Source organism: Pinus tabuliformis, chromosome 2_1 (assembly GCF_031772625.1).
Source record: "Pinus tabuliformis cultivar Carrire ecotype Pingquan chromosome 2_1, CPIR1, whole genome shotgun sequence".
Taxonomy (NCBI): Eukaryota; Viridiplantae; Streptophyta; class Pinopsida; order Pinales; family Pinaceae; genus Pinus; species Pinus tabuliformis.
The window spans coordinates 468,806,060-468,820,706 of record NC_142299.1 but is presented as its reverse complement, the minus strand read 5'-3'; the positions used below and the strand labels follow the sequence as shown (position 1 = coordinate 468,820,706).

General features: G+C 32.3%; 2 protein-coding genes across 2 annotated transcripts; both read left to right on the top strand.

Moving 5' to 3' along the window:
- The first annotated feature begins 8,215 nt into the window (after positions 1–8,215).
- LOC149200953 (TMV resistance protein N-like) lies at positions 8,216–10,509 on the top strand. The gene is made up of 3 exons (XM_089401132.1): positions 8,216–8,806; positions 8,911–10,012; positions 10,114–10,509. The coding sequence occupies exons 1-3, from the start codon at positions 8,316–8,318 to the stop codon at positions 10,507–10,509; spliced, it is 1,989 nt and encodes a 662-aa protein (XP_089257258.1). The 5' UTR covers positions 8,216–8,315.
- LOC149200952 (uncharacterized) lies at positions 10,493–12,597 on the top strand. The gene has a single exon (XM_089399651.1). The coding sequence runs from the start codon at positions 10,780–10,782 to the stop codon at positions 12,448–12,450; it is 1,671 nt and encodes a 556-aa protein (XP_089255777.1). The 5' UTR covers positions 10,493–10,779; the 3' UTR covers positions 12,451–12,597.
- Positions 12,598–14,647: the final 2,050 nt, after the last annotated feature.

Genomic DNA, 14,647 nt, shown 5'->3' with positions numbered 1-14,647 from the left:
CCAATCTGCATCTATGTATGTTGTTTGAGTGAAATATTTGCTCCTTGAGTACCATAAGCCAAAACCAATAGTTCCTTGGAAATATTTAAAAATACTCTTAACAACCTACATATAAGTTTCCTTTGGGTTTGACTGAAATCTTACCACCAAACCTACTACTTGAGTGGTGTTTGGTATTGAAGTTGTGAGACAAAGTAGGTTTCCAATCATAGACTGATACATACTTTGATTTACCTTTGTATATTAATTATCCTTACTGAGTTTATAACTTGTTTCCATGGGTGTACTTATATGTTTACATTCCTCCATAGCACATTTCCTCATTATTTCTTTGAGGTATTTATTTTGAGAGATAAAAATCCCTTTCTCTATTTGCTAGATACACAATCCACGGAAGAATCATAGTTCCACAAGCATGAGCATTTCAAATTCTTTTTTCACATCCAACATTTACAACAAGTATTGGAGATGTTAAACACGCAAAATTTTCCAATTAAAGACGGAATAAATGTACCGTCATGGAACAAGAGTTGGTGTAATTGGGGTTTATGGTTTGCTAATAATGATTCATGATGGATAGAGGAAAGTTAAGAGTAAGAGTTGAATAGGTTGTTTTTAAAATCACTTTTTATGATAGATGTTTCAGACTACAGGAAGTTCATTTGAGATATTAGTGGTATATATGTGCATCATTCACTAAATGTATGAAGAAATGAAGCTTTCAGTGGACACCAATTACAAAAAGTAACTTTGACATCTTGAAGAAGAAAGTTACTAAATAACCAATATTAGCATTTATATTTCAACAAAATTTTCTAAGTTGATTGAGATGTTAGTGAGTAATTGGAACAAAATTGAGTCAAGAAGGTAAGATTATTGCTTTCTTTATTGAAAAGTTAAATGAAACCCAAATAAAGTGCTATGTTTATGGTCAAGAATTTTATCCATAATTCAAGTAGAAAAGAAGTGTAGACACTATATTTTACCTAAGGAATATGTGTTATATGGTGACCACCACACATTTCAATATTTTAACATTTCAAGAAAGTTGAATTAGAGACATATGAAATGGGTTGAATTATTGCAAACTTCCTGATTGGTTTTGAAGCATAGATTAAGGAATATTAATAAGGTTGGTGATGCATTATGTACAACATTATTGTTACTAAGTACTATGTTTGTTAAGATTGTGAGTCTAGATAATATGAAAGCCTTATATGAGGATGTTGTAGAGTTTCTAGATATTTGGAAAGCTTGCAAAAAGCCATAGTCCATAGAGCATGGGGAACAATCCATATTTGGTTTTTTTTGTGTTCAAGAAGGATTTTAATTCAAGAATCAAAAGTTGTGCATACCAAAAATCTCCATGAGAGAAAATCTCTTTGGGGAATTACATAGTGGAGGTTTGGGTGGTCATTTTGGCAATGACAGGAATAAACCTTTGATTGAAGAAAGATAAATCATCTATAGAGATGGGAGGGGATTGGTTGAAGGTTTTAAAATATATTAGCATGCAAAAGGAAGTGGTCAAAATATAAGTTTTTATACACCTTTACTTTTACTAGAGAAACCTTGGGGAGATCTACACATGGATTTTGTTTTGGTATTACTAAGGAACTCAAAGAGGTAATAATTAAATGTTGATGGTTGTGGACATATTTTAAAAAATGTCACATTTTATTACATGAGAAGACAAGTGATGCTATAAATATTGTTATCTTTAAAAAACAAGTTCAGTTGGATGGATTACCCAAGAGTATCACTTCAAATAGGGATACTAGATTCTTAAGACATTTTTTGAAGACCTTGAGGAAAAGGTTGGGATCTAGGTTGTAGTTTAGTCTACATATTATCCTTAAATGGATGGAATGATGTAGGTTATAATTGTATGTCTTCGTAATTTGATAAGATATTTGGTAGGAGATAAACCAAGGTAATGGGCTATGATTTTAAAGTAGAAGTTCTTATAAAAATTTAGTAAATAGATCCATATGGAAGACTACCTTTTTAGAGTGTGCATGGGAGATCACCAAAGGAAGTGATAGATTTGGTGATATTTCTAATTGTGGGGCATGCAAATAGTGAATATATAGTGATGTTTGTAGAGTACATGGGAGATGTACACGAGCAAGTAAGTAATAAGTTGCTCCAAAGTAATGGGGAGTACAAAGAGAAAGACGATTAGAAAATGGAAGTGAAGACAATTTTAGAAGGAGACCTAGTAATGTATCATCTAAGGAAGGAAAATTTTCCTAAGGGAACTTATATCAACTAAAGTATAAGAAGATAAGACCATGTGAAATCCTTGAAAAAATTTCTAATAATGCACATATAAGTTGGATATATTTGATGATTTGGACATTTCACTAGTTTTTAATGTTGTGAATATTATGAGCACGATGAAGACATTAAAGAAAAAAAAGGTAGCTGAGAAAGAACTAGTGGTAGATTGTTAAAAACATATTCCATTAAAGAAGCTAGTGCAAGTTGAGGAGGTGTCAGTAGAAAGAATTTGTCCGGAGACAAGGAGTAAGGAGTATAAATAATACCTAATTAAGATAAGTTTTTGAGGTTCAAAAGACTAAGCATCATGTGTTTTTGAAGAAGAAATTGGTTGATTTGGGTGACCACTGCCATTTGGTAAATTTGCAATCCATCCCTCATGAATTGGATGCTCGCGAAAATTTTCAACCACAAGACTCTTATGTGGGACACTCCCTAGATAAGTAAGTTATATTACATCCATTTTGAAATCATAGGTAGGTACAAAAGTATTAAAAGAATTTCCAATTAAAGTTTAAGGCCCTAGATAAGCCTACTTTTACCTTGACATTCATTCCAGTGCTTTAGGTGGGCATTTCCTAAGTGGTTGGAATTAGGGTAAATTTCTTTCAAATATACTAGGAATTAAGAATGGAATTAGGATAGGAAATGAAATGGTTTAGTAGTGAATTAAATGACGATTACCCTCAACATTTTACAAAACTTGACTTGAGTCATTAGCCTTCCTTTAGTGCAGATTTAAGTGTTGATTACATGCACTTGGCTAACTAATGAAAATCAAATATCGCAACATTTTTGCAGACTTATATCTATGGAATAGCGATCATTTGGGAAATTTTGTTAGGCCGAAGTTTTGTTAAGAACCTAATTGAGCTTACCTACATTTTGTTTTACAAAATGATTTATGTTGAAAAATATTACATACATTTTACTAAAGCTTCATAGGCATTTGGGATAGGTATAGTGTAATGCATTATTAAATAATAATATAAATAAATAAATATTTATAATTATTTGTTAGTTGATCTATTTATTAATGATTTATTCTCACTTTTACTTATCTTCTATTATTATTATTATTAAAGAAAATGTATTTCAAGATGAATAATCTATTTTGGCGTTGAATTAGAACCCATACTTACATTTTTGTGAAAAGCAAAATTAAAAAATTTGATACAAGCACCCACCCTTGAAGAAGCACCCAATTCAAATTAATGAAATAAGGGTAAGTTGCAAATTTCAAAATATAGATTTTGTAGAGGACACAGAGTACTAAAGATCTTAGAATCATGGTACTTGTGTACAATTTTTTTTAGCACATACGTACAATTTTTTTTTAGCACAAAAGAAGTTATGATGAATGAAAGATTTGGAACTTCAACTACATGAGGACATCATCTCCATGAACATTTAACCTTCGAACTAAATATGAACCATTGAAGGAAGTTGGACTAGGTGATGAAACCACCAGTAATTAAAATTCCAAATATATCAAACTTCTTGTCTTTCCACATATAATGTCTATTTTGTAACAAAGAAGATCATATTTGGCTCTTTGAGGATTGAAGTTTTGGCCTTTGTATCTTAATATTGTTCAAGATGGTTTAATCCAAGTTGATTTCTCATTTTTATATATTGCTTGATATAGTTTTTCATATTAATTGGATAAAAGATCAAATCTATTAATTTTTTTTTGTGTAGTTGAATTTATTTTGCTATATATGTTAATTTGTTTCTATTCAGTATTTTGATTTTTAGTGGTTACCAAATCTCTATGTCACACCATTATTCTATTGTAATCTTTTATACTAGGTCTTGAATCTCTAATAGCTTGTTTGAAATCTTTTTTTCAATTCCTCAATTTTAATCCATTTAATCATGACAATGTATAGACCATTATCTTGAATGACAATCTTTGCTCTTAGTGTGTCTATATGCTTTATATCAAAAATTGGCAAAATGCTTCTTCTTCTAATAATAGAATGTCCATATTTTTACTACATAATATAATAAGACATTTATCTTTTAACTTTTAATTCATTTAATAATAATTATTTTTAAATACTTAACTTTGTTTTAAAGTGAAAAAAAAAACACTTGAAACCCTTAACATGGTATTGGTTCAAAATTATTATTTATACCAATTTTAAAAAATACTTTCTTCAATTTCCAATTTCATTATTTTTTTTTTAAATAAAAGCTTTTCATATCTCTAATAATACTTTTTCCACACAAAAAAATTAAATATAAATAAATCAAATTCAAAATCTAAAAAATTCTTATTACAAATAAATCAAATTCAAAATCAAAAAATAAATCAAATTCAAAACCTATATACTTCAAATTTTTTTTCCTCATAATATATAACCAATAAATATGATAACTATATTCTCTAAAATATTTATTTGTAAACCAATAAATATGTTAAGTATATTCTCTAAAATATTTATTTGTAATTAATTTTATTTCTTTTGTATTAATTTTCATTTAAAATCATCATAATCTAAAAATTATAATTTATGTTTAATTCAAAAAATTCTAAAAATTCAATAGGAAATTAAAAGTCAAAGGAATGTGTAACATCTTGAATGCAAAGTATTCCATCAATAAATATTTTAATATTAACACCATTCGTATGTTCCTCAGATCAACAAAGGATCCCATCGACCTTAAAGATATGAAAAGGGTATATATTATCCCTTGTTCCTGTGGGACCCCCTATATTGGTGAGACAGGTCGCTCCATCAATCAAAGGATCAGTGAACACGCAGCTGAGCTCAAGCATAGGAGATCAAAGTCTTCTGCTTTAGCTGAACATGCGAAAAAAACCAATCATTATGTTTGTATTGAGGAGGCTAGTGTCATTGCTAGAGTTTCGCAGTTCCATCATCGAAAATTCAGAGAAGCTCTTGAGATTGAAAAGAGATCCAGCAATCTCAATAGAGAGGATGGCTGGCTGGAAAATTAGTAGGTGTTGGGTCCCAACTCTCTCTTCCTAGTCGCTTTCTTCCTGATATTTTAGATTTTTAGAATATATTCGATTATTTCTGATTAGTTAAATCATATATATATATTCTCTAGTATTTTTATTTTTTGTTTTTGATTTTAAGTATTTTCCATTTTAATTATTATTATTATTATTATTTTTAATTCTAATATATATATTTTTAATATTTATTTATTTATTTTAATATTAATATTTTTATTTTATTTTATTTTTATTTTTTTCCAACTAACTTAACCTCTCATTTAAAAATTATATATATATATATATAAAATTTATATATAGTTTTAATTAGTTAGTTATTCCTTTATATATTTTTAGTTATACGATATTTTCTAATATTTATAATTTTCATTTATCTATAAAATAGTTAATACTTTTAACTATTTATTAACTCATGAACCAATTTAATTAAAATTAATTTATACTTATAAATTATATTTAGGTAAAGGTAAGGTCCCTTATTTTTCACTAGTTTGATCCGGGTGCCTAGTCAAATTTAACCGTTACCTTTGTTAGCCGTTGGAGGCTCTGCTCATACTATTTAACAGGCAAAGATGGATCTGATTTTTCAACTTGTCCTGACGATGAATCAACACTCGTTGGTTCGAAATGCGTTGACAAATGATATATCTTGTGATTTAATCCGAAAAATTTCTCTTAAACTTGATATGGATCACAAAAGCCTCAATTCAACAATAAGTAAATATTTTAATATTAACATAGTTAAACTATAATATTGATATAATCTTGAAATACGAGTTTGAAATTATATAGTTTTATCGTGAGTTGTTAATGTTTTTGATTTTTTAATGATAATTTTTTCCCCGAAATTTAGTAAAGAATTTTTTGAAATGATAACTTTTATTTGTGAACTTTTGGAATGATAATTCTGAGTTCTATAATCTACGGTGTAAATGCTTTCAAAATTTACGGAAACGCTCCATTCATTTGTATATTCAACATCACATTTTAAAATTCACAATCTTGTCAAAATTTTGGACAGTTAGTTGAGCATCTTTTCTTTTTAAATGTATAGTTGAGCATCTTTTCTTTTTAAATGTATACGCGTTTTATTAACGCTGTCATGACGTGCAGAGCATCTTGTGGGGCCTATGTGTTACCTCCAATTGCGTGCGGGGCTTGTTTGCCTCTTATCTTTAAGTTGAATGCGCGTGGGGTTTAAAAAATGCGTTGAAATTTGATGCTCGATGTCGATTACTATGCTCTGTATTTTATAAAATAACTACGCATAAACCACAGGTGCATAAAATAACCTTGCATAAACCGCAGGTGAAGGTTTAATATTTACAGCCAGTGTTTCCCACGATGTCTCTGCGCTTTACAAACCCTAACTTGTCTACCCCTCTGCAAATTGCGTCCATAGTATCGAACCTTACTACCTTTCATTTTTCCTTTCCAGTTCGCAATGGCTACATCCTCATCCTCCACCTCTGCCGCGGCTAATCCTCAATTGAATTTATTTGGTCATATATGTTAATTTGTTTCTATTGAGTATTTTGATTTTTAGTGGTTACCCAATCTCTATGTCACACTATTATTCTATTGTAATCTTTTATCTAATGGCTTGTTTGACATTTTTTTTTTCAATTTCCTAATTTTAATCCATTTCATCATGACAATTTATAGACCATTATCTTGAATGGTAGTCTTTGCTCGTAGTGTGTCCATATGCTTTATGTCAAAAATGGGCAAAATGCTTTTTTTTCAAATAATAAAATGTCCATATTTTTACTACATAATAAAATAAGACATTTATCTTTTAATTTTTAATTCATTTAATAATAATTATTTTTAAATACTTAACTTTGCTTTAAAGTAAAAAGAAACACTTGAAACCCTTAACATGGTATTAGTTCAAAATTATTATTTATACCAATTTAAAAAATACTTTCTTCAATTTTCAATTTCATTATTTTTTTTTAAATATAAGTTTTTCATATCTCTAATAACACCTTTTCCACACAAAAAAATTTAATTATAAATAAATTATATTTAAAATTTTAAAAATTATATTACAAATAAATCAAATTCAAAATCTAAAGAATTGTAATTACAAATAAATCAAATTCAAAACCGATATACTTAATTTATTTTATAACCATTAAATATAATAACTATATTCTCCAAAATATTTATTTGTAATTAATTTTATTTCTCGTATTAATTTTCATTTAAAATCATCATATTCTAAAAATTAAAATTTATGTTTAATTTAAAAAATTCTAAAAATTTAATAGGAATTTAAAAGTCAAACGAAAGTGTGTAACATCTGGAATGCAAAGTATTCCATCAATAAATATTTTAATATTAACATAGGTAAATATTTTAATATTAACCTAGTTAGACTATACTATTGATATAATCTTGAAATGTGAGTTTGAAATTATGTAGTTTTATCGTAAGTTGTTAATGTTTTTGATTTTTTAATATATATTTTTTTCGAAAGCTAGTAAAGATTTTTTTGAAATGATAATTTTATTTGTGAACTTTTGGAATGATAATTCTGAGTTCTATAATCTACGGTGTAAATGCTTTCAAAATTTATGGAAACGCTCAATTCATTTATTTATTCAAAATCGCATTTCAAAATTCAGTCTCGTCAAAATTTTGGACAGTTGAGCATCTTTTCCTTTTAAATGTATACGCGTTTTATTAACGCTGTCATGACGTGCAGAGCATCTTGTGGGGCCTACGTGTTACCTCCAATTGCGTGTGGGGCCTGTTTGCGTCTTACCTTTAGTTGAATGCGCGTGGGGTTTCAAAAATGCGTTGAAATTTGATGCTCGATGTCGGTTACTATGCTCTGTATTTTATAAAATAACTACGCATAAACCACAGGTGCATAAAATAACCTTGCATAAACCGCAGGTGAAGGTTTAATATCTATAGCCAGTGATTCCCACGATCTCTCTGCGCTTTACAAACCCTAACTTGGCTACCCCTCTGCAAATTGCGTCCATAGTATCGAACCTTACTACCTTTCATTTTTGTTTTCCAGTTCGCAATGGCTACATCCTCATCCTCCACCTCTGCCGTGGCTAATCCCAGCTACAAATCCTACAAATTTTTCATAAACCATCGCGGGGTTGAAGTGAAGAAAACCTTCGCCAGATCTCTGTATCTTCGCCTCCGAGAGAAAGGATTGACGGCTTTTGTCGATGACGAGGAGATGCAAGTGGGATACGAAATTTCTTCTCAATTAGAGCACGTTATTAGAACCGCCTCTGTTCATGTGGCGATCCTTTCTCCTAGATATGCTGAGTCATCTTGGTGCCTGAACGAGCTCGTAATGATGTTACAGTCAAAAGCTCCTATAGTTCCCGTGTTTTATCGTGTCACTCCCGCTAAAGTTCGGTGGATACAGGACTCTTATGGTGAAGCCCTGCAATCACATGAAACGAAGGGGCGACATGATGCCAACACTGTTAAAGAATGGAAAAATGCACTTCATCAAGTGGCAAATAATAGCGGTTTGGAGCTGGAGACGTGCAATGGGTGAGAACTCAACCTTACCTATCGATATAGTTGTGTTTTATTCTGATAAATAGACATAGATGTTTGTTTCTCACTAGGTCTACTTATTGTTTCTGAATAATTAGTGAGGAGTTGGAGCTGGAGCTGCTAGATAAGTTGGTTAAACGTCTGTCAGAAATGGTGAAAGAGCCAGACTTGCACGTGGCTGATTATCCAACAGGGTTGGATTTAAAGCTCAAAGATTTCGAAAATAAAGTGCTGTTGCAGAAAGAGGAAAGCGGGAAACCTCAGATCTTGGGGATTGTAGGTTTAGGTGGCGTAGGAAAAACAACGCTAGCAAAACTTTTCTTCAATAGGAAGAGATCACGTTATAGCAAATCCTGTTTTTTAGCTGACGTCAGAGATAAAGCAAGTAAGGGGTCTTTACATTTGTTACAGGTTCAACTCCTTAAGACCTTGACTGGAAGGGATGAGCAGGTAAACGATGTTCATGTAGGTAAAAAGATGCTGGAAGAGCATCTGAAATGTTTTGACACTTTAATAGTGTTTGATGATGTTGATAATGTTGACCAGGTGAATGCATTTTTGCCTGTCCAAACTGATAATCTCAATTCACGGAGTTTAATATTGATTACATCTAGAGATAGGGGTGTTCTCAGAAGCTCAAGAGTTGAAGGTTCATCTATATATAAGCTATCTGGGCTTAATGAAGAGCACTCCCAAGAGCTCTTCTGTTCCCATGCCTTCAGCCAAGCTGATCCGCTTCCAGCGTTTCAGCATCTAGTATATAAGTTTTTAGAATGTTGCAATGGATTGCCCTTATCTCTGAAAATAGTTGGGGCATTACTTTATAATAAAGAAATATCTGAGTGGGAAGACGAATTGGAGGCTCTTAAAGAAATACTTCCCAGTGACATACAGAAGACACTTTTTAGAAGTTATTGCTCACTCGATAAACAGGAAAAAGAGATATTCCTAGATATCGCGTGCTTTTTCATAGGTGAAAACAAGGATTCGGCCATAAGCATATGGAACGGATCGGATTGGAGAGGAAAGCGAGGGTTTCTAAATCTGCAGGACAAGTCTCTTGTAGAAGTGGACGACCGGAATTGTATACGTATGCACGACCACGTAAGAGACCTGGGAAGAGAGGTTGCTGCTACTTCGTCGCCACATCGTCTTTGGCAGACAAAAAGGGTTATTGATTATTTGTCACAACAATCATTTGTAAGTGTTTAGTCATTCTCTTTTTTAAGATTATTCACTAAAAGCGTGGTACGAATTTTTGAACGAACCAGCCATAACATTCGTTTTTCAACTATGGACAGGAAATCACCGTGCGGGGAATTCGGCTGGTTGAAGGCGAATTTGGTGGCGATGATCTATGTGACATTATTGAGACTGAAAATGATGGCTGGAACCGCATTTTGAGGAGGTTGCAAATTCTTTATATTGAAGGCTTTGCCTTCGACGGCTTCCTGATGAATTTGAAGATACCAAATCCATTGACGAGGGTGAAGTTACCAAATCTGTTGTGGTTCAGCTGGAAAGCATGTTGCTGCACTTCCCTGCCTTGGTTGGTTACAATGAAGAAATTAAGGGTTCTACGAGTGGATTATAGCGGTTTAGAAACATTGTTGGACAGTGAATGCGAATCATCAGTAAGTAGAACTGTAGAAATTTGTTATGTTGACGTTTGTATGTTTAGAAATTTGTTAGGTTGACGTTTGTATGTTTAGTAGCTATTACTGTCGCACAACATTTTCGTTTGAAAAGAATTCGTAAGGTTATGATAATGTGAATTATGATATTACTTGTGGTGGTAACGAGTGCACATTTTGCTTTTGCACGCACCTCTGCAGTTGCCAGCATCTTTGGAGGAGTTGCATGCAAACGATTGTTTTGAGCTGAAAAGCATACCATTCCCGGCGCAGGCGACGAAGCTCAGATTCCTAGATGTTTCTGGGTGCTACAAGCTAGAAGAGCTGCCAAGTATGGAAACGTTTTCATGTTTGGAGGAGTTGCGGGCACAGAAATGTCTGAATCTGAAGAGCATACGGGGGTCGGCGCAGGCGACGAAGTTGAGATCCCTAAATGTTTCTGGGTGCTCCGAGCTAGAAGAGCTACCAAGTATGGAAACGTTTTTATGTTTGGAGGAGTTGCAGGCAGACGGATGTAAGAGGCTGAAGAGCATACGGGGGTCGGCGCAGGCGACGAAGCTGAGATCCCTAAATGTTTCTGGGTGCTCCCATTTAGAAGAGCTTCCAACTATGGAAACGTTTTTATGTTTGGAGGAGTTGGTGGCAGACAACTGTGAGAGCCTGAAGAGCATACGGGGATTGACGCAGGCTACAAAACTTAAATGCCTCGATGTTCATGGATGCTCAGAATTAGAAGAATTGCCAAGTCTGGAAACAATGGTATCTTTGGAGAAGCTGCTGGCAAATGGATGTATGAAGCTGAAGAGCATACACGGGTTGGCTCAGGCTACAAAGCTTATATGGTTAGATGTTTCTGGATGCTCAGAGTTAGAAGAATTGCCAAGCATCGAAAGGTTGGCATCCTTGGATGGGTTGTGGGCAGACGGATGTAAGAAGCTTAAGACCATACAGGGGTTTGGGCAGACGACAAATCTTAGACACCTAATTATCTGTAGGTGCTCAGAGTTAGAAGAACTACCAAGCATGGAAAAGTTGGTATCCTTGGAGGGGTTGTGGGCAGAGGGATGTGTCAGGCTGAAGAGCATACGGGGATTGACGCAGGCTACAAAACTTAAAGACCTCAATGTTTCTGGATGCTCAGAGTTAGAAGAACTGCCCAGCATGGAAAAGTTGGTATCCTTGGAGGGGTTGTGGGTAGGTGGATGTCTGAAGCTGAAGAGCATACGGGGATTGACGCAGGCTACAAAACTTAAATCCCTCGTTGTTTCTGAGTGCTCTGAGTTAGAAGAACTCCCAAGTCTGGAAACAATGGTATCTTTGCAGGAGCTGCTGGCAAAGGGATGTATGAAGCTGAAGAGCATACACGGGTTGGCTCAGGCTACAAAGCTTATATGCTTAAATGTTTCTGGGTGCTCAGAGTTAGAACTGCCCAGCATGGAAAAGTTGGTATCTTTGGTAGAGTTGCGGGTAGGTGGATGTGTGAAGCTGAAGAGCATACGGGGATTGACGCAGGCTACAAAACTTAAATACCTCGATTTTTCTGGATGCTCAGAGTTAGAAGAATTGCCATGTCTGGAAACAATGGTATCTTTGCAGCAGCTGTGGGCAGGGGGATGTATGAAGCTGAAGAGCATAGACGGGTTGGCTCAGGCTACAAAGCTTATATGCTTAGATGTTTGTGGATGCTCAGAGTTAGAAGAATTGCCGAGCATCGAAAGGTTGGTATCCTTGGAGGAGTTGTGGGCAGAAGGATGTAAGAAGCTTAAGACTATACAGGGGTTGGGGCAGACGACAAATCTTAGATTCCTAAATGTTTCTGGGTGCTCAGAGTTAGAAGAACTGCCCAGCATGGAAAAGTTGGTATCCTTGGAGACCTTTGACGCAGATGGATGTGTGAAGCAGAGGAGGATCCGGGGGTTGGAGCACGCGACAAAGCTTCAGGTAATGAATGTTAGTGAGTGCCTTGAGTTAGAAGAAGTGGAAGGAAATGGTTGGAAATGCTAGATGTCTCAAAATGTCCTAAATTACAATGCCCTGTGTGGGAGAAGGGGACCCGCTGAGTGGAGGATTGAAGTGATGATAATTAGATCACTGTAACAGACGGTCATAACGCTTATAAATATGTTTTTATTTATGTTTTGTTTTTTTCAATAATAGACACCCAGCGCTATTGGAGTGTATTCATTGTTAGACAATTATATTTACATCATGCTCCTCGTGCTTATTATAACAAGCATATTTACATGTTTTATGCGATTACATGGTTTTAATAGTAATTTAATTGATACTGTAAAGAAATTTAATTTAATTTAATTAATGTGTGAGTACAGGGTCTTAAAAGTAATTTAATTTGATCGATTATTGTTAAAACTGTAAAGTAATTTAATTTACATAAAAATTTAAAGAAATTCAATTAATTAGGTTAACGAGGAGGTAGTTTAAATTTTATTGTTGTGTTTTATGGAAAATAATTTTTAATATGGTCTATTTTTGACTGAACATTCAGATTAGTATTAAAAAGTAAATCATAAAACTAAAATTTTAAAATAATTATATTTTAATTAAAATATATATTTAATATTTTATTTAGGTTTATGACACCAATTTAAAGAGATTATTAATGGTTTAGTTTTCAGGATGTTACTTTTTTTATAATGGTTAAATTCAAGCTACTGTAAATTATTTTTTGAACAAAATATAACACTTTATAATTTCTTTAACAAATTAATTTTGGAAGTAACATCTATTCTGAAAATTTTCAAAAAATAAAAAATTAAATGTAATAAATTCATGAATGTAAAAATATTTTTTACAAATAAATAAATTATAACAAAATTTAAAACTCATAATAAATCAGTTAAATTTATTATATTTAATATTAAATATTAATTAATCATTTTATCATTAATAATGTATTATATACTATTTTATATTATAATTATAATATAATTAAACGTCCTCTATTTTGTTTTATAATTTTTTTTTATCTTTCTATTATGTTTAAATAAAAGATTCCAATTTGTTTGCTATAATTTCATATAGTTATTTTTTATAACTGGCAATAAACTCAGGAAGCTTATTATACTTAATATCACCATCAAAGTAATTTAATTTTCAATTATATTTTATAATTAGTTTTAAAAAGAACGGACATGTTCTCAAGAGTGAAGGAATCTAAACATAAAGGAATATAATTATATTTTATATATTTATTGGCATTTTTTTTTTTGGTTTTTTGTTTGAAAGTGTTGAAAGATAAAAGACATGTTAACAAGAATTAAAACTTAAATTATATATTGAGACAATTTATTTCATAACAGTGAAGATATTGGACAAAATAATTGAATGTAAAGATAAGTTGATCATAGTAAGTGAAGTTTTAAGGACCATAAATATGGTATATTAAGCAAAATTACAAAGCATAAAAAAGGCTAAAATATTTATAAAGAAAATACTTCATTCCAAAAGACCAAATAGAATTAACTAAGTAAATCAGAAAGATTAAAGAAACTAAGAAGGAAGGAAAACAGAGAATAATTAGGAACTAAAAAGTTATTATTAGAGATATAGATACTAAAGTAAAAAATAAATAGGAATTTGGTATACTTCAGATCCTCTTCATGGTCTTCCATGGAACAAATGGCATATATTAATTTATATTTTGAGTGAAATTGGTATTGTATTATTGGTTAAAGCTTGTAAGCATGAAGAATCTAAGGTTTTTAACATTGAAGGATTTGTATTGTGATTGATATGGAATATCAAATCCTTCATAAAGGGATTGGAGGCATATGCTTGTTACAGAAAATGAACATTTCTTCTCACATTTGACTTATAATAAATACATTCTCAATCACTACATTTGGAGGGAGATTTCAGATTTTAATGCCAACAATATTTATATAACAATCTATTACTTTGAATGAAAAATAAAGCAGCACCAACAACAGAACTGCCAGGACCCTACATCGTCGAACAAAAGCCAGAATCACCAACTCTGCAAGTATCCATGCCGGAGGTAAATGAACTATACACTGATTTATCTAATACTGCAGTTATATGTAGATTCAATGGCTTCTGGCCAAAATCAGATGCCCTGCATCAATGGATCTACTCAACATGGACACCTAACTGTGAAATTTATCTCTGCCCTAAAGGGTTTTTCATAGTTAGATTTGATTCAGAACAGGAAAGGGACAAC

Coding starts and splice junctions, on each gene's coding strand:
- LOC149200952 (XM_089399651.1), top strand. CDS start 10,780: ATGGAAACGTTTTCATGTTTGGAGGAGTTGCGGGCACAGAAATGTCTG.
- LOC149200953 (XM_089401132.1), top strand. CDS start 8,316: ATGGCTACATCCTCATCCTCCACCTCTGCCGTGGCTAATCCCAGCTAC. Junction 8,807..8,910: donor GAGCTGGAGACGTGCAATGG/GTGAGAACTCAA, acceptor CTGAATAATTAG/TGAGGAGTTGGAGCTGGAGC. Junction 10,013..10,113: donor ATTTGTCACAACAATCATTT/GTAAGTGTTTAG, acceptor AACTATGGACAG/GAAATCACCGTGCGGGGAAT.